The 19,927-nt window shown below is 33.0% G+C and overlaps 4 protein-coding genes across 4 annotated transcripts in view; 2 read left to right on the top strand and 2 right to left on the bottom strand.

Annotated features, from left to right (window-relative positions):
- LOC116350941 (polyserase-2-like) overlaps nt 1-5,889 on the top strand; it is a 13,168-nt gene extending 7,279 nt beyond the window's left edge. Inside the window, exons 14-20 of the mRNA XM_031782950.1 lie at nt 2,719-2,881; nt 2,951-3,246; nt 3,321-3,587; nt 4,929-5,091; nt 5,162-5,457; nt 5,524-5,643; nt 5,726-5,889. Coding sequence (XP_031638810.1) covers nt 2,719-2,881; nt 2,951-3,246; nt 3,321-3,587; nt 4,929-5,091; nt 5,162-5,457; nt 5,524-5,643; nt 5,726-5,889 — 1,469 coding nt within the window. The remainder of the gene's footprint in view (nt 1-2,718; nt 2,882-2,950; nt 3,247-3,320; nt 3,588-4,928; nt 5,092-5,161; nt 5,458-5,523; nt 5,644-5,725) is intronic.
- A 1,998-nt stretch (nt 5,890-7,887) lies between these two features.
- Nucleotides 7,888-11,580, bottom strand: LOC116350940 (poly [ADP-ribose] polymerase 1-like). The gene is made up of 4 exons (XM_031782949.1): nt 11,520-11,580; nt 11,180-11,300; nt 9,492-9,792; nt 7,888-9,372 (listed from the first exon to the last, which is right to left on the bottom strand). The coding sequence occupies exons 1-4, from the start codon at nt 11,578-11,580 to the stop codon at nt 7,888-7,890; spliced, it is 1,968 nt and encodes a 655-aa protein (XP_031638809.1).
- Nucleotides 11,581-17,938: 6,358 nt separating this feature from the next.
- LOC116350939 (vascular endothelial growth factor receptor 2-like) lies at nt 17,939-18,944 on the top strand. The gene is made up of 3 exons (XM_031782948.1): nt 17,939-18,005; nt 18,315-18,602; nt 18,670-18,944. The coding sequence occupies exons 1-3, from the start codon at nt 17,939-17,941 to the stop codon at nt 18,843-18,845; spliced, it is 531 nt and encodes a 176-aa protein (XP_031638808.1). The 3' UTR covers nt 18,846-18,944.
- A 688-nt stretch (nt 18,945-19,632) lies between these two features.
- Nucleotides 19,633-19,927, bottom strand: part of LOC116350925 — a 1,875-nt gene continuing 1,580 nt past the window's right edge. The window contains exon 2 of the mRNA XM_031782933.1: nt 19,633-19,885. Coding sequence (XP_031638793.1) covers nt 19,704-19,885 — 182 coding nt within the window. The 3' untranslated portion in view covers nt 19,633-19,703. The remainder of the gene's footprint in view (nt 19,886-19,927) is intronic.

Raw genomic sequence — 19,927 nt, 5'->3', positions numbered from 1 at the left:
ATCACGATTGTGACACAAAAGTGAGGTTATGTCAACCAATTCATTTTAATTAATTTGATATTTTTGAATATTTTGGACAGAAAATCTCACAAAATTAAAAAAACAAAAGATTTTTTATTTTCAAAAATGTAAAAAATTAAAATCTATTTATTTTTACTGTTTTATTTTAACAGTTTAAGGCAGTTTAATCGATTCATTATGATTTTGCCAAACCGTGACGGCCATATTGTTACAAACGTCGATTAGTACTCGGAATACACATTAGAGGTGTTGTTAGTTACAAGGTTTATATAGGAAATCCTATACCATGATCGGGCTTCGAAATTTGTCGACTTACAGTTTTTCTAAGAAAGATTGTGATTGGACGTTGAAAAAAAATATGAAATCATTCCACCAAAATAATTTATATGATTTTTATAATAAAAATAAATAAGAAAAATGTGTAGTCTTTAATTGAAAAAAATTAAAATTATTTTAATTGTTTTTGGTTATTATTGATGGAAAAACATGTTCCGCTGTAGTTCGACCGTTATAATCTATTGATGATAGCTTTCTTAAATTTCAAACGTCAAAGACTAACGTATTCCTATTCGTTTATGTCTTATAGTCCTCAAAAAGTAAAATTATTTTATTCATCAGAAAAGTTAACGATCTTATCGAACTCAAAAATGAGGCCAATCAGAACTTACTTAATCTGTTCACAAGCATTACTCAATCAATCAAACAATCGTAATATTAACATGCAATATCGATAAAATAGTATTAAATTTTTGCTATTCTGACGATTAAACGTATCGATGACAACGAATTTCAAATTCAATATTAGATCGATAGAAAATATGAAAAATAACTTTACAATTTTCACTAAATATTTTAATTTTTTTCTTTTTTTTTTAAAGAAAACTTTTAATAAATTCATATGAGCCATAAATAAGGTATCAATAATTCTGCATGCTAATTAAAAAGTCCAACTTATTTTTAACGATATCCATTAATTAAATATTGTGAAAATAATTATAAAAAATGTCTAAATTCTATTTATTTTACTATGAATATAAAATACAATAGATTTCCAAATTTCATCATCTTTAAACTAATAACAGCAGTTTACTTGTAAAATATCGCCTTCAGGAACATCTTCTTCAGAATTTTCGCCACTAGAATTATTTCCTTGTCGATGCTTTTGTACAAACATTTCAAACCTCAACTATTAGTTTATATTATATCAGGAAAACTAATATTTAAATTCTAATTGCATTTCGATTTGCAATGAAAACACAATCTCTTTAAACAAACAGATATTTATGTCAGTTTAATATAAAACTTCAGCTCCAAAGTTCCACAACACAAATTTTAAATCTTTTCACTTGCTAAGACATCGCAATTCTGAACCAAAGTAGAAATACTTTAGTGCGCATAATTTCGTTGCTAGAACAACTATTGATCAAACTCAAGGAGTTGCGGTTCACCAAATTGGAAGTTTTAATTGGAAACCACTTGTAGATGTTTTCGATCGGTTTGAGACTCCAAACATGTTGCATGGATATATTAATACAGTAAGAGAATCCTCTTTATCAATCGATAAACTTGTTGCTTACAAATCCACAGGTGAATCGTAAACAATTATATCTATTTTGAAAATAGACTTCCGTGAAAAAACTGAAAAAACAATGAATGAACGTTGCTTACCTTTAAATCTTGATATCAGCTGATTTATATTATCGTTTGAAACCTTGACATATTCTATGTGACGACAGAAATGCTTGTTATGATTGATTATTCTATTATTTAAAGGTTTACCATGTCAATCAAAAAGAGTAAATTACATAAGCTAATACAAAAAAACTGAGTGAATTTTTGTTTTACACCAAAATAAAATAAACTTAATAAAAAAAACATATTTCGATGTCAAGTATTTTTATTATCATTGTGCTCTTGTTATGACAAAGACAATATATGTACGTTGTTACAAAATAAAAGCTTTAAGGAGCCGATTGGCAGACGGCTTTCGATTAGCGTGGGAAATTTAACCTCGTGGATGGAACACATTTCATATAAACATTAAGAAATATTGGTATTTAAGCGGAACCCTACAATTTCTGAAGAGATGAGTAAATGATTTCGTCAATTTGAGAACTGTCACAATTATACTCAGATGAATAGCTATGGTGGTCAAAATTGTAAAACACATCGTGTAATAAATCACTAAATTGAGTAAGCCAAAATATCGATTTACAATTACCTTCAAGTATACGATTATAAAAGAGTCATTGACTTATGTTTTTTCCTTTTGTAGCACTCAACTTGATTATTTTGCAAAATGTCTGTTAATCAGTACATTCTGTTGATTAACCTTGATAATGCCAACAACTTTGTGACGTATATAGTTCTCTCTTTTGAGTATAAAAGCTCGAAACCAAATCAAATTTGCCATACGCGTTATTCATTTTGCACCAAATATTTGTCAGTTTTGTGATACAATTTAGTTTTAAAAAATATTTGTTTTGGTAAATAGTACAAAAACCAAAATGTTTATTGATCTAATTTCGAGAATAGCTCTGTTGGTGGCATGTGTGTCGTGTGCATCTGGTAATTTAAATTTCCTCATAATATAAAATACTTTTATTAAAAGTAGACACAATGGTGTTAGTTCTCAAGCTAGAAGCAATTCATTTCTGGAGCATAATTTACTGGAGCTGTTTTTTTTTATTTCAACAGTGTCCTCCTCATATTCAAAATCAGATGGAAAGATAGTTGGGGGATTTCCAATTGAAATTGAACAAGCTCCATGGCAGGTATCATTGCAAAGACGCGGTACACATATTTGCGGTGGTTCGATTATATCACCGAATTGGATTGCAACGGCTGGACATTGTGTGAGGTAAATTCAAGGTCTCGTTATTTTCTTCTAAAACATTAAATTGATGTTTAATGTTTTTCCCCAACAAAGCGGTGCAATCAGTAATTTTACAGCTCTCAAAATCCGAGCTGGTTCCTCTTTCCATGCCAAAGATGGTGAAGTGCTAAATATCAAACAAATAGTTCTACACGAAAAATATGATAGAAATGTCATTGATTTTGACTACGCATTGATTGAACTCCAAGAACCACTTCAACTCGATAAAAGCAAAAAAGTGATCGAACTACACAACTTTGATGAAGTTTTTCCAGATAATACAACGACGCTTGTGACTGGTTGGGGAAACACTAAAAATAACAGCGAATCTAATGATCAACTTCGTGGAGGTTGGTGTACATATATCTTTCTAAATGTTTTAAGATCATTCAGCACGACGAATACATTTTTATTTCTTATTTAGCTGAAGTTCCGATAGTTAACCAGATTCAATGTCAAAATGCCTATGAAAATCGAATTAGTGCTCGAATGATTTGCGCAGGTTTCTTGGAGCAAGGTGGTAGAGATTCTTGCCAAGGAGACAGTGGTGGTCCACTTGTTGCATTTAGTCAAGATGACGGAGAGCCGAAATTAGTTGGCATTGTGAGCTGGGGACGTGGTTGTGCTGAACCAAAATTCCCTGGTGTTTATTCGCGAGTACTAGCTGCACGTGATTGGATATATACCCACACAGGGATTTAGGATGTTGAAATTTTTTTTTGAACTATTATAAATTGTATATCGATCGACTTATAGTACTTTTTACAATAATAAAGAAAATATTTATTTACAATTGAAGTAAAAACCATGAAAATCTATATTTATTTTTATGAAATACATTTGGATCAAGATTTATTGGAGAATGTGTTGTTTAATTTGAGCTCTTCCCAATTTCTGAGTTAGATAGATAAATCACTAAGGGTTATTTTGAAATCACATTATTATAAAACTGAATTATTATTCTAAAATTTACATAAAAGCCAACCGAAACCAAACCATTTTTTGGTTTTGTTTACCAAGTGCCCCGGGGCAGGCGGGACTTTTCGGAAATGGTTTGCACTGTAGTGTGTAATTTGATACTATCCAACCTATTAAAAAATGCTTTCAGCAACATGAAAATGACTTGTATATAACAAAGTGTTGACTTCAAAACCAATTTCCGTTGATTGCCACCAGAAATCGAAAAATGTCACGAATGATCAATTCTATCTGTATGAACCACACATTAAGATATGTAACTCACACATTTAGTATCAATTGTAAGAGTTACATCTCAAGATTGAACCTCAAATGGTACTTTTAATGTTGGTTTCAATACAACCAATATTTAAATATTCTACGTCCAAATGCGGTTAGCTTGTCATTAAAGAAATTTATTGTTTTTCGTAAAGCTTTGTATTTATTTTTTATAGTTTTTAAAAGTGCTCAAGTGCAGAGATATCTTATCTCAGAATGATCCTTTTTAACACAATCTATCATAGTTCACAGACTACAACCTTCTGAGTTATCAAAAGTCCCGTCAAGTGTGCGTTTCCGATCATAAAATTGAAGTGTCTCCGTCGGTTATTTCTCCTACTCTTTGAAGATTAAATATTTCGAGTGTATAATTACCGAACCGATTATTTTGAAAGGAAGTAATCTCTATTAACATCGACGAGGTGCGTGTGGTTCGATAAACCTTTGAGATTTTCAGTATAACTGCGTATTAAAAATATGTCCAATGATAATTGTATTACGTAAAATAAGTCCAGTAAGAGTGTTGCTTAACGGTATATAAGTCCAAGTAGTTCCTTGAAATCAATCACATAAACTATTCCACGTCGACTGACAGGTTCGTTAGTTCTGTGATTTAAATTGAATTTTTCCAAGTGAATTATTAAATTTGGGTGTTTTACAATGATTGCGAAACATATTTCGAACTTATTTTTATTGATCGCCTGTGTCTCGTGTGCGGCAGGTATTTTAAAAACATATTGACTAAATAATATTATTTGGTACATTTTTGGTGTTTTTTTTTTCTTTTATTCAACAGTGCATCAGCCAAAACCTCAGCTCGATGGTAGAATTGTCGGTGGCTTTGCCATTGGTATAACACAAGCACCTTATCAGGTGTCACTTCAATACCGCGAGTCACATTTATGTGGAGGTTCAATTATTTCACCGACTTGGATTGCAACGGCCGCACATTGCACCGAGTAAATAAAATTACTTATATCACTGATAGATACACCTCACTTATTTTCCACATTTATTTCATGAACACAGGCGCAGATCAGACAATCTATCTATCCTTAAAATCAGAGCCGGTTCATCATTCTACGGCAAAGATGGTGAATTGTTGGATGTCAAGAGAGTTGTTCAGCATGCAAATTTCAGCATGAAAACCGTTGATTTCGACTATTCATTAATTGAACTGGTGAATCCAATTCAACTTGACGAAACAAAACAAGTAATTAAATTACACAACTTTGATGAAGTCTTCCCAGACAATACAACATCGTTTGTCAGCGGATGGGGCAATACTCACAACTCAAGCGAATCACGTCTTCAACTTCGTGGAGGTATGTTTTCTGTTAATAAGCATTACTCTCAACAAAATATTAACACAATTTTCATTTGTTTAATAGCCGAAGTGCCTTTAGTGAATCAAAAAAAGTGCCATATAGCATACGCAAGATACGGAGGAGTTTCACCTCGCATGATCTGCGCAGGATTCTATGAGAATGGGGGCAAAGACGCCTGCCAAGGCAAGGTTTTTTTTCATCGACTTAATTATTATGACGGGAGATGATTTTAAATGAATGTATTTTACGTCATAATTTTGTACAGGTGATTCGGGAGGACCTCTTGTTGCTTTTAGTCAGGATGGCGGAGAGCCGAGATTAGTTGGTATTGTAAGCTGGGGAGAAGGATGCGCAAAGCCACTATATCCGGGTGTTTACTCGCGAGTTTTGGCAGCACGTGACTGGATATACACTCACACAGGAATCTAAGTCATTTTTTAAAGAAATTATAGTGGATTGCACAGTTTTTCTAGGAAAAATTGTGCATTGTAAAATTATTTCACCGAGATGACATATACTATTTTTATAATAAAAATAAAAACAAATTACAAGTGACGAAATCAAAAAGTGAAACACAACATTTCTGTTGTCAATTTTGTGACGAAAATAAATGATAGATAATTTTTCTTTGTACTGTGAATAAAAACTTAATATACATTTGAACATTCAAAAAGATGACGCAATGCAACGATGTTTCCGGCCAGACGGTCAAATTTTAATTTTTGGCCAATTTGGCCACCACAACTTGAACATTTTTTTTTGATGAAATCCACTTTTATCCGGATAGATCTTCTCTACGTCAGAGAGAAAGAGAGATCAATAAAGGAATTTGCCTCAAAATTTGGTTCGATCCGAAGCTTGAAGGACGGTTTGGTATAAATATACGAGAAATATAGGCTGCTATTCAGATTCATTTGCACATATTCCAGATTATTTGGCATTATGTTTGAATATTTTAATAGTAGTTTACACTTGAACATAAAAGCCCCTAGGTTCTTTATTTACAATCTGTGTTCCTGCAAACACCCCACACATATTTTAACAGCGTTTTGATTGAAAAAACCACTTTCAAATGTCACACCAGCAATTCTCCAATTAATTTGAAAATATTATTTTAAACGAGTGAAATATCTGTATAGACTGAAAATAATAGGCTGAAAAATCTTGACCTTCAATTATCATTTATTCAGAAAGAATTTGATCAATCCAGTGCAATTGCGTCCTTGAGATTTTATTTGAACAAATGTTTTCCAAGAGAATTGGTCGTTGGAAGATTTTGTAAATGTTCCAAGTTTTTTGTGCCTCCAGACATGGAGACAAACAAAAAACAATTTGGATTTTTATCTTATTTTTACTTTGATTTTATATTATTTGGACAGACATTTATCAAATAAGAAACCTCTGACGAGGCGAAGAGCGAGTGACGAAATCAAAAAGTGAAACACAACATTTCTGTTGTCAATTTTGTGACGAAAATGAATGATAGATAATTTTTCTGTGTACTGTGAATAAAAACAATATACATTTGAACATTCCATTCTTTTTACTGTTAGTATGGACTGCGCTGGTCTGTATGAAATTGGTGGAAAGGATGCCTGTCAAAAATTCGTTGACGCAAAGTACAGCGTTAAATGACAACAAATGTTAAAATTCAACCGACCGATCAAATCAATTGTCGATGTAATTTTTGATCTTGGTACAAAGGGATAAAAGAAAATGAATGGATATTAGTGACATTATATTGTTTTAGAATCGCCAAAAATATGTTTATTCACTTGACCGTCTGCGATATTCAAATGAATCAATTGTAATAATTAATTTATACGTATTTTAATTTCATTTTCTCAACATAGACAAATTGTTGATATACTATATTTATCGTCAGATTGTTCAGTCGCATAAAATAAAAGAAAAACAAACATACACAATTTTAAGTGATTTTACTAAATCAGTAGGTGAGTTTGGCAGGGACTAAAATTTTTGTAAATAGCTTTTGTTTACAATTTTTTTGTGTTTTGAACTTGGATGGGAAATTTATTCAATACAATAACACAGAGAATGGCAAAATCGTTTCGTGTATGCACACAGATTTGATGATTAAATGAACAAACTGAATGCGATTCAGGTATGTTGCAACAGGCATTCATCATTGGGCAGAATTGGTAATTGCAAGTGTTGAAGAATATTTGATGATTTACTATTTTTATAATCTTTAATAAATTTATTTGGATTTTTCATTGTTAAAAAGTACAAAAATAACTTAATTCAATTTACTTAAACATTATGAAACCGAAGACATCAAACATATCACACACATACATCGCGTTTATGATTTGAATTTATTAATTGTTCATTCAATTGATCTAAATTATAATTGTGTATGTATGTGTTTTTGTATGTGTTTGTGTTTGTATGTGTATGGTAAATTCATTTTCCATATCGTTCTTTTCCGGTGAATTTTAATTTGACTAAATATTTTAGTTTTACTCGTGACTCGTCGAACACAACAAATTCGTTAAAAACAAGGTCTGTTTTTACACCAATCCGTTCAACAATTCTGGTGTTTGGAATTTTTAGACCATTGGGTCGTGTTTTGAATGAACCAGGATGCCATTTACCAATCGCTTGAACTGATTCGAATGCTTTGGTGTTCAGTGGTGCTGGATCATAAGAATATCGACTTCCTGTTCGGCCTGCAGCAACTTCACACAACAACACTAATCCGATACCGTCGATGGGATGACAATATCTGGTCGCTTTTGTTACTGTGTCCGCAAAATAAATCCCTTTTCCCAATGCTGAACCGGATATGTATACATCGTTTACCTCTACCTTTAGGCCATTTGTCAAAATACTAACGAAATTTTGCATGCCCGAGCCATGAAATAACAATTGACGATTGAAATTGTCTTCGTGTGACAGATAACGTATAGTTTCTTCATGTCGTTCTATTTCAAATATATCAATCATTTCACATGGACCTGGATCGTAATGGGCTGTTGGATCATCCTGTTTTTGTGTATTCAAAATGTAATCGCTTATTTGTTGGTGCATTGGTGAAGACTTGCGTAGTATTTTTATTTCAACCGACTCTTGTAAATGCTCGTAACAAACATCGAGAAGGTTTTTTCGATTGTATTTTCGATCTGTCATTGTTTCATACTGTTCATATCTGGCTAAGACTTTATTTAGTAAATCGATTTTTTCCTGGACTATTTCAAGTGTGTTGACTAATGGTGGTCGGCGTTGTCCAAATGCTTGAGGAAAATATGAATAAAATTGATTTGAAAATGCCACAATTGAACGTGAATTGCCGACATCCAACATATATGGGATTTGGTCCAATAGATGAATGGCACATCGAATGGTTCGTTTCTTTATTCCACCCAGAGGCATCCCATCATAGACCAGACAATAATCGAGCAATGTTTTTTCCAATACATCACCGTGAAACAACATTTTCATCAAATTGTATAGAGAGCTATCCAATTTACTGTTTACATAGTTGACTTCAATTGAACGGGTGTAGTTCAATATATCCACGCGATTGTATTTTCCTGGTTGCTTATCGAAACCGTATTTCACAAATTCATTACCAGTCAAATGAGCGTAGATATTTTTGAATGCTGCCTTACCCTCTTCTACGCTTGAGTGGCGCGTCTGTTTCTTGAAACCAGATGAAATGTCATTTATTCGTCCCTTCGTCTCGATCATAGTTTGTCCGATTAATTCTAATTTCAGAAACGAATTCTTATTTATATCGATGTCAATGAAGTTCAGCATTGCTTCGTATCGGATATTATTTTCACAGTAGACATTATAATTTGGCACGGAAATTTCATTTGTATTGTATGTTTCGTATTGTCTCAATGTCTTGAAGGCGTCTTTTTGTTCTGGCATCCGTTCGTATGGCTGAATTAAGAAGTAAATTTAAAATGCATGAAACAAACAATAATGTTGTTGAACGAAAAAGCAGTAGACAAAGTTTGGTCTGTAGATTATGTATCCGTAAAAATTTTAAACAAACGTACATCTTTTCCAAATTTACTCAAATCATTTCCGATGATCAATTCAATTGGATCATTTTCTAGGAAGCTGCCCACCAATTCATCGGATATTATTTGGATGCGATGTAAGAAGGCTGGATGAATGTCTTCTCCACCTTTGTTCACAACATCAGCATTTGAAATGACTGCAGCCAGACGTGAATGTATTTCAGATGCTAGTCGACCGCCCATCATACGAATCTTGTGTTCGATAACATTCCTCGGTTGTTTCGTATCGCCAACAATGAAAAATTCCATATTACACAATGGCTGATTCGTAATTGCTCTACAATCGGAGAAATTCAAAAAACTTAAATTTATAAACGGCTTTCGGATTGTTTCAAACAACAGCGAGAAGATATGGATCGACTTATTCAATGAATAAATCAATATATTCATATTTATAAATGAGATCATTTTTATATACAAAATCATAAGATCATAAAACCGAAAACCGAACAACGATGTTAGAGAATGGTTGTTTATTTGTTTGTGAACAAATTGTATGTACAACTCTGTACTGTGGCAACAGAGCATATTATATTCGCATACCAACCATACGTACCATACACACTCTATGCGCTCCTTGTACTCTCTCTCTCTCTCTCTCTCTCTCTCTCTCTCTACATTATTATTAATGCAATTATTATTCTTTCAATCGAATAGGTTATTGTGTAGAGGGAACATTGGCCAAAACCATTCTCTCGGAACCAGAAGAGATTACAACGATGTCCGGTCAAAAAGTTCCATTGAATATGTCAGTTGATTACATTTGAACGCTCTAGAATAAAAACAACTTATTGTTTACTCGCATATCGAAACGGAACTCAAAACGGGTGCATATCAAAGCGAGACAATATTTAAATATCATAGGAATAGAGAACATTGGCTTTTTATTATGCCAAATATGTAAGTTTCATTTTGTGCTGATAACTAGCTACTGTTCTGCCTTGTTTTAGTAACAGAATTTTGTTTCGCTTTGATATGCGACGCAGTTTAACGATATAAATATTTCACACTCTCGAAGGCTCGGTATAGAACACACAAAAATTGAAAAAAAAACTTCTTATTCTCAAATTTCATTTACAATCAAATGGCTTGTACCAGCGACTTTTATTGCGTAGTTGTGTGTGAATAGAATGTCCGTTGTAAAAATTCATACATACAAGGAGGAGCGGGATAGCATTGGACAACGATTTGGGTGACAAAGATGACACATTTTTATGTTCTGATCACATCACATGATATAGACCATTTTGTGGTGTTCGAGAATTGAGAAAAAAAATCAGATTTTTTTTTCACTTTTCATGCTCTATACCGAGTCTCCGAGAGCTTCATATAAACTCGCCTTGCAATAGCCAAATGACGCCTATTGATTCCATCACGATTGGTATTCGCTTACTATTCAATAGGCATCACATAGCAAGTTTATATGAAACTCTCGGAGACTCGGTATAGAGCACTCAAACAGTGAAAAAAGTCCAGATCGTGATTTAGATGATATGGAATGCGATTTTTTTCATTCTGATTTCACCAGGTGATATAGAAAATTGAGTAGTATTTGAGAATTGAAGAAAAAAAATTTAATTATTTTTTTCATTTTTCGCCAATTTTTACTTTTAGCTGACAATTTACAGTATGTCTTGATTATTATAAAAATAAATATTACATACCTTCCATCTTCTACACGTTTCAATCGTTCTTCCATTTCATCCAATCGCTTTTCACATCCGTTCACTCGCTGGTTTATTACATGTTGTGAATTTGTTTCGGTGTCATTCGGTCTTGTTTGAGCTGGTTTGGCGATACAATATGTTTTCAATTGGTACTAAAAGGCATAAATTGCTCCAAACGAAGTGATTAAAACGCCGATATTTGACACCAGCTGTGCCTTTTCACATCCGAAAACATCAGTAGCGACAGCTACGATGCAGATAAAACAGCCGAAAGCCGCTATTGCCAAAAGACCGAATTTTGTAAATTTTTTGGTTGTGTTGAACGTGTTGCGCCAACTTTGATTGGTATCGGTTGGAATTAGCGATACATCGCCTAATGTGGAACTTGGTCCTAACATTTTTTTGCTTAACGGTTTCAAATAATTTTTAGGTTATGTACATATATTTGTATTTTCTTATGTTTATGTTTGTCACTTGACAGATTTGAGCGTCAGTTGAGGTAGGTTATGTGTATATTTACATTTGGGTGTATATTAGAGTGGCCCAAAAAATCAGGGTGATTAAGTTACTGCAAATATACATTTTAGGAAGAAATCCAATAAATTTAAAGTCAACAAAATGCAATATATCAATGCGTGTTGTAACTTAATCATCGTGAAAACTGGTGAATCTTATTTTCTTACCAAATAATAATAATCTGCCAATTTTTTTTGGGCCACTCTAGTATATGTGCTTATGTCATTTGACAGAGCTGAGTTTACAATATTTTATTGATTTTTCAACACCGTTCCAAGGGTTCATTTTTATATTATTCTGACCCCCGTCCTTCGAATTGGGTCATTCAGGGTGGACAAAACTATATGCCAATGGAAACTACATTGATATGCGTAACTTTCATTAGAAGAAACCTAAATGCCCAGTTGAGTCATAAGGGGTGAATATCATATTGTGAAGTCACAATGAAATGGGGTATTTTCATTTTTCGACCCGAATTAAAGGTTCAAGTTAGAAGGAGTAAATTGTTCGAATTTGCTAGGGTTTTTGATTCTAAAAGTGAAGACCTTTTTTTTTTAGCTCATCAATGTAGAAAATTGAGGAGAATTCTTTCAATTTCCTAAGGTTTTTTGGTTCCGAGTGAATTTTTTCTGATTTGCTAGGGTTTTTCGCAGAGAAAATTCTTTCGATTTGCTAGGGATTTTCGCGTCAAAAAGTGACTTCCAAAAAAAAAAAAAAACGAAAATTTGTCTGATTTGCTAGAGATTTTTTTTTTCGAAAAACCACCCCCCCTCCCCCCCTGAAAAATTTTTCTCGCACATTACTGATTACGGATATACAATTATTTACATTATTCCAAGCAAATGATTATTTACGATATTTTGGTTCTTCGATTCATCAAGCTGAAGTCAATTTCGATGAAGTGAAATCGTCATATGTAATAAAAATTTACATGATTCTTATAATGATCAGTAAGCATTGCGTTAATCTTCGCTATTTTCGTAGCATCAATTTTCCAATGGACGAACAATTCGTGAATGAAATAATTGGTGAGTTCCGAGAATGTGTGACATATTCCAGCTTCTGTTATAGTAGGACGCAGAACTATATGTAAATCTTCAGACGTTGGAGTGTCTGTTTTCAACTGTAAAAATCGGCAAGAGAATTGAAGGGTAAAGAAACACGGAACTCTAGTGACTAAAGAAAAAAAAAAACAAAAATTGCATGCCTTTGTCACGACATCCAACAATTCATCTCCACTGAGTTTTCTGAACAGTGACACGTTTTTAAAATTTTCAATCAAGTCAATGCTGCCAGCATTTATCGATCCGATTATATTCATGTCGTGACGATAGTCTTGATAAGCTTTTGAATTATTATCGATCGATAAATTGGTGGCGCGTTGGTAAAACTCTTTAATGAAACGTTCATTTTCATAATCTGTACAAACGGTGACTCCAGGCAAATAATATATCCATTTGTGATAGTCTGCATCCAAAGTTAATATAATATGAATGGAAATAAGGATTTGTTTGTGACTTCAGATTCAAAATTAATATAACACAAGCACCATGGCAGGTCTCCCTTCGAATAAATGGTATTCACAATTGTGGAGGTTCAATTATTTCCCAAATATGGATTGTTACGGCAGCGCACTGTACATTGTAATTAGATTCAAAAATACAATTAAATAATTGGACTGTTTTGAGTGAAAATATTCGTGTTTAAATTTAGGTCTATCAATGATACATCCACGGTAAAAATTAGAGCTGGATCTTCTTTAATGTATGGCGAACCAAATGATGTCAAATTATTTGCGGTGAAACGTATTATTCCGAGTATCACTTACGTTGTATATTGGCAATGTATTTGAACGCGACTCGATTTGAGAAGCACCATCTCTGTCACGCCTGGTTCTCATATATTTTTTTCTTGCTATAAAATTGCAAAATTGTATAAATTGAATAAAACACACAAATATTTTATATTATATGATTCACCAGAATAGCTTCACTTCGTGTTGTTTACGTTGTTTCTTTTGACAGGTCTGAATGTTTGACAGATACATATTTTCTCCACGTAACCATCTCTACATGGTCTACAAGTCCTCATGGAGATATTGACATGATATTTTGTACAGATATCAATAACAGTGTCCTAACCTACAACAAAAAATATTTACACGATTCCATTACCCCGTTAAGTTTAAATGAATAACTATATGTATTTTTTGGACACAGTAGTACAGTGGGGGAAAAAAGGTTAGAACCATTTCAATTTTTCAAAAAAACAAAATAAATTCTTGAATATGTCGCGTCTATTTTTTCAATAAATATTAGTAACAATATATAAAACTACATCACAGAAAAAAATCCGAAAAAAATTAAATGTTTGATTCTTTGGAACTTTTCGAATTTTTGCACTTTGCAAATGGGAAATAAGCTAGGGGCTTTTAACTATACACACCCTAACCACATTTAAGGAATATACATTGACATTCAAAAAATACATCACAAAATGCATACGAAACGAAAATATTCAAATATTCAAACATATACAGCAAATATTCACCATATTCACGTGTATTTGTGAACGAATCGGAACGAATTTTCATTTACAAAGCAAATGACGTTGACTTAAACAAATCTGTTTTATCGATTAAAACAGCTGTTCATTCTGTTGTCATTTCAACAAGTGTCAGTGGCAAGTTTTTGGTCAGTTGTTTAAATTAATTCAGTTAAGTCAGTCGCGTAACATTTTGATCTGAAATGTTGAAATGGTAAGAGATTAAACAAAAATAAAAATAAATAGTTTTTTTGTGAACAATTCTTTTTTGTGTGCTTTATAGGCGAAAAATATACTAAAATCGTTGGAGGACCTGTCTGGAGACAAATTCAGAGAGAATTTGATTCCAATTTTAACGGAGGCAGGCTATGATACAAAAAGTGCAATCAATAGTTGATATTGAAAAATACGGTAATCAAAATCGAGAACGTTTTCAAAGAATTAAAAAAAAAACCAGATACGAATATCTCGAAGATTTCAAATTTGCACCGGGCCACGTCGCGTTAATTCTATGCTTAAAAGAATATATACCACTATTGCCATCAAATAAACGTCCCAGAAAACGTCGACAAGACGAACAAGAAGACCCACCAAGTCCAAAACAAGCAAAAAATCAAAAGAACGTTGATCAAAATATTGCAAGCGCTCATGTTTCAATAGAAGACCACACAGATCGACTTGCTGATCGAGCTGGTATTTTGAATGCATTAATTCTGAAGATTAATAAATTTGTAGAAAACAAAAACATTCATTTGAAAGAAAATTTGTAACTAAGCATATATTGAATTTTTTTAAGTGTAGTGTTCGGTGCCCTTCTTGCAGCAAAATAGTTGCGTGCAGCTTTGTATCTCATCAGAGTATCATTATTTGCTGCTGCTCAGCATATAACTGAGAGCCGAGTAATGCTGAACTCGTACGGCTAACGCATAGGAATAGGTTACTCGATACATATTCCCTTTTCGCTTCGTATGTGCTGCCGTTGACGCTATTGCCGCTGCTGTTTCACTTACGCTTAAAATACAACGGCATCAACGGTGCCACATCATACCAGCGAACATACGATTTAAAGTCGATTTTCAAACTCTCTTTGTCGTGCCATTTTCCAGTGTTATGTCAATGAAAAAGGAAAAGAAACGGGTTTTAAACATATAAAATCTATTAAAATCTAAAATGAAAACATTAATACATAATTTTTGTTTTGGTAAAAATTCTAAAACGACAATCTTTGGACCAAATATACATTGATTATTTTTCTTTTGAATGCCAAATCGATTTTTCGTCTACTGTGAATTAACGCGATGTGTCGTACGTAAACTATTTTTCGAAATGAATAAAAAAAAAATCTTACTTGGTGTAGCGATTTCAATTCGAGCTGCCACCTGAATGCTACCCGCTGAATAACTGTCAATGCATTGAAACATGTCGGCATCCGTTTCGATAATTCCAAGAATTCGCAAATGATGTCTAAATTAAATAGGAAATGTGAACAATTTGAGTTGGTTCAATTCATTGTCGCAGACAAACCCATTTATTTTCAACTTACCCATTAACAATTTGCACATAGTCATTTGGCGTGATAACATCGCCATTTTTCAGTCACTGCACAATGGGCGTTGGTTTACCTTTCATTGCACACACCATTTCTAATTGATCTTTTTCATAAGCGATGCGATCACTGGGATTTTGAATGAATTTCGGAGGCACTTGAACAAGCAATGAAATTTCAATATCGGCTGAATCCATGCTGTTGCTTGCACGGCATTGATAATTTCCGGCATCTGCCTCATTGATCGATGTGACTTGCAGTGAACCCGTTTCGATCATGCGGAATCTTGGATTTGTTTCACTTATATCCATTATATAATTAAGCCATTTAATTTGCGGCCGACTATCACCATTTTCAACACAGTCCAATGTGACCGTTTCACCTTCGTTCACCGTTTTCGATGTTGATTCGGTAAAAAATGTTGGCGGCTGAAATTGTTGCGGTTCACCGCCAGATTTAATATATAAATTAGTTTTACTACTATGTCTGAAATAGAATCAAAAGACCGTTGAATTGATAAATATCGGATAATTTCTAGGGGGTATTTTTCAATGAATGTAATCGGCTTACGTATAAAAAGTTCCTGAGGTAACGTTGCACTGATACGTTCCTTTATCAGATGCAATCAATTCATCAATTTGAATTGCACCCAATGGAAACAATACATTCGAGTGTTGTCAATAGTCAATGGTAAATCATCTTTGAGCCACTGAATATAATATTTGCCCGATTCCATTGTTGTCGACGATTCTAAACACTTAAAATACGCCGTTTGACCGGGATATGAATACAATTCCCGAAATAAATTATTTGTTTTTGGCAATTCTGTTGGCAAAACACATAGAAAACAAAAAACCAAAAATTAATAAAATGCAATTTAAAATCAGTTGTACGTCTTTCACATTCATTTAAATTAATCGCATTACAATACCAAATAAAACTTACTTGAAATGGAAACAATCGCAGACCGGCTGACAATTGTTCCGATGACATCGCTGCTGACTAAACATTATATTAGGGTGTTTCCGATGTCGAAATAATGGAAAATGGTATTTTCCAATCGATAGAGGAGAAAATTCTGTAATGAAAAAGTGTTGTCACCGTGTTAAAAAGTTGAAATTCACACTTCATCAGTCCAAAATGTAAATGAAAACTTTAGACATAAATTGTCAATTTGAATTTTAATCACAAAGTGCACTAGATGAATTGACCATGACATTGTTTTTATGTATCTACACAGTACAAAAGTGCGTTTTATTTGATTGTGTCAACCGATTTATGTTTAATTATAAAAATATGAAAAAAATAAGTTTTGAATGATTATAATACGAAATTTAACGAAACTTATTGAATAAAAGAGTTTTTCCGTTCTGAAAATAATCGACCTTGGTCAAAATTAATCTTTTGATTGAATCAAAATCTTGATCGATGGAATCTTTGATCTTTGAGATTCTGGTGTGGTTGGAGTTCCATATGATCGACGAACCAAAATCGATCTCTCATTATTTGACGGCTGTTGCGAATTTACAACAATTGGTTGCGGTTCTACTAGTACATTATTCGCCATTGCTTGTTGTGCCACTTGTCCGATTGCTGGCTCATTAACAATGATTGGTTGCAGTACTTCTGGAGGATTATTCAACATAATTGGCAGTGCCAAAGGCTGGGTGGATAGTATTGCCGGTGTCGATTGGCGATTTTTCAAAATGGTTTTAGCTTTTTCAACCTTTGTACCATGTATGGTGCGACGACGATTAATGTTTCCTGATCGTCGTAGCAAAACGGCTTCATATGATGACATACGCTTGATTTTTATCAATCCTTTGTTAAATCCAGTTTCGTTCAATATCGCGAGCTTCTTGCGCGAGAAATAAACAAATTAAGCGTTAATTGTAATTAAGATGTTTGGTGATGAAAAATTGTTAAAATGTTTAAATTGTCGTATGAAAAAACTTGAATTTTTTTTTTTGCAATACATAAATCAAATATGTAAAGTTCAAAGAGAAGTTTTTCTGCATATTTTTGAGAAAACGAGTGCCGAAATTCGATTGGAAAAGAAAATTTGACATGATCATATTTTTTATTCAGCCGATTTGGAATGGTAAAAAGATGACACCCTGGTTGTTAGCTCAGATGGTATGTGGAGTGAAATGAGTATTATCTATAGAGAATTATTTTTGAGTATTCGTTTAATTTCATGCGATTCCAGATGTAAAAGTAATTACTCAGAACACACTCTTTTCACATCAGCGAGAGATCCAATGGACGAATGTCACCAAAGCAGCGTCAGGAAAATACGTTTGCAAAGCTAGTGTCATCAAAGATGACTCAAACGAGACCAGACAATATATTTAGCTGCCGTCATCTAGATATTTCAGCTCATCTGGATGCTGTCAGCAGATGATGCGAAGTGAAAACAATAGAAGTTATTGTTATAGTAATACCCGGTAATACCAGTATATAACAAGCTGTAATATCCAGATGACGACAGCTAAATATATTGTCTGAACGAGACAAGAGCATGAGATTTGGTTGTGGTGGAACCACAAGTACCAGAAATAAAATCAAACTTAAACGGAGCAGTAAAGAAAAGTCCAGTCGGAGAACCAATCAAGCTATGGTGTAAAGTCACTGGTATTCCACAGCCAACATTGACATGGTATAAAAATGGAAATGTAATTGTGCCCGAAGTCAATGACACACATATTAAATTGGATGAAAATGGAACCGTACTCAATTTTCATTACACCAAAGCCAAAGATGAAGGCAAATACAAATGTGAAGCCATGATTCGACTATCGATGAAAATGACAAGTGAGGATCATTTGTTTCATTCATTTTAAATCATTTCGTTAAATCGTGAATTTTCTGCACATTTCAGATCTGCCAACGGTCAGTTTTGCCTTTATTTTTAGTGTCATCGGTGCGATTTTGGTGCTAGTAATTTGTGTAATATACCTTTGGATGAAAATTTTAATGCGACGAAGACGTCATCGTCGTGAAATTCCGTTTTTATACCGGCCACATAGCACCGAAAGAAACCTTTATGTTTCATAGCAAGTAATTGCAGATTAGTTTACAATTTACGACTCTTCAAATCGAATTAGATAAAAGCACACAACACTACATATTCACATCGAAAACAAGAAAACAGCGTCGGGCTTATGATTATTGTTGTTTTTGCATATTCAATCAAATCAAACTATTTGCATAATTTTCTTGTAAACTTGAATAGAAATTCATTCTTTCGACTTCTTTCTACTTCAGTTGTTCGAATAGTTCGATTTTAATTTTTACCAGCTCAATCAGTTTTCTGGTGTCATTAAACTCTTGTCTCATAGATGGCGTTGAACAAAGTCTAGAGTATCTATTATAAACGAATGTTATGAATTGTTATTAAAATAAACCTTAATCACTTCGAGTTGTGTGAGAATTCACTTGTTCAATGTTTTCCAATGAATATGAGTTACTTTTCTACAAGAATCTTCCTATAACGTCCAGAGAGGCAGAGCTTATGAGTCGAATGGCTTATATACAATTGGTTGTCATTAAACACACTCTACAAATATCAAAACCCTTCAAATACATTATGTCAACTTTGAATTTTCTTTTCAAATAAGGAAGAAGGAAAATTATATTATTCAGAACCAACACATATATTATTTAAATAGAAAATGACACTTTTATTTTTAACAAATTTCAATAATTTTCTGTTTATTCATTCGACAAATCGTAATAATTAAAATTATGTTAGAAGTTCATCTTATAAAGTTGAAAAATCCTTATTAAGAATAAATAAATGTCAATTTAAATCGAAAAAGTATGAAAAAAAGAAATATTTTAGTTTGTTTTGTCTATTATTAGTCTATTTATTAAATTAATGGTGATTTTGTCAAATACACATTTGAATATTAGCTAGGATAATGATAAATATGAGCAAATATCATCATAGTCACCAATTTCAACGGATCCATCGTCATCGTTGCTTTCTTCGCAAAAAATATCATCATTGACAAAATCGCATGTACTTGGTTTACAGTCATAAGAAAAACATTCGGACGAGCAACCGTATGTTCCATTCAGGCAACCAGAGCAGTCTTAAATAAAATATAATATCACATAAATAACATTAATAAGGT

This window comes from Contarinia nasturtii, unplaced genomic scaffold (genome assembly GCF_009176525.2).
Source record: "Contarinia nasturtii isolate CC-2019 unplaced genomic scaffold, AAFC_CNas_1.1 Cnas_scaffold_4311, whole genome shotgun sequence".
In the NCBI taxonomy this organism is placed as follows: Eukaryota; Metazoa; Arthropoda; class Insecta; order Diptera; family Cecidomyiidae; genus Contarinia; species Contarinia nasturtii.
This window is presented reverse-complemented; position numbering and strand designations above follow the sequence as displayed.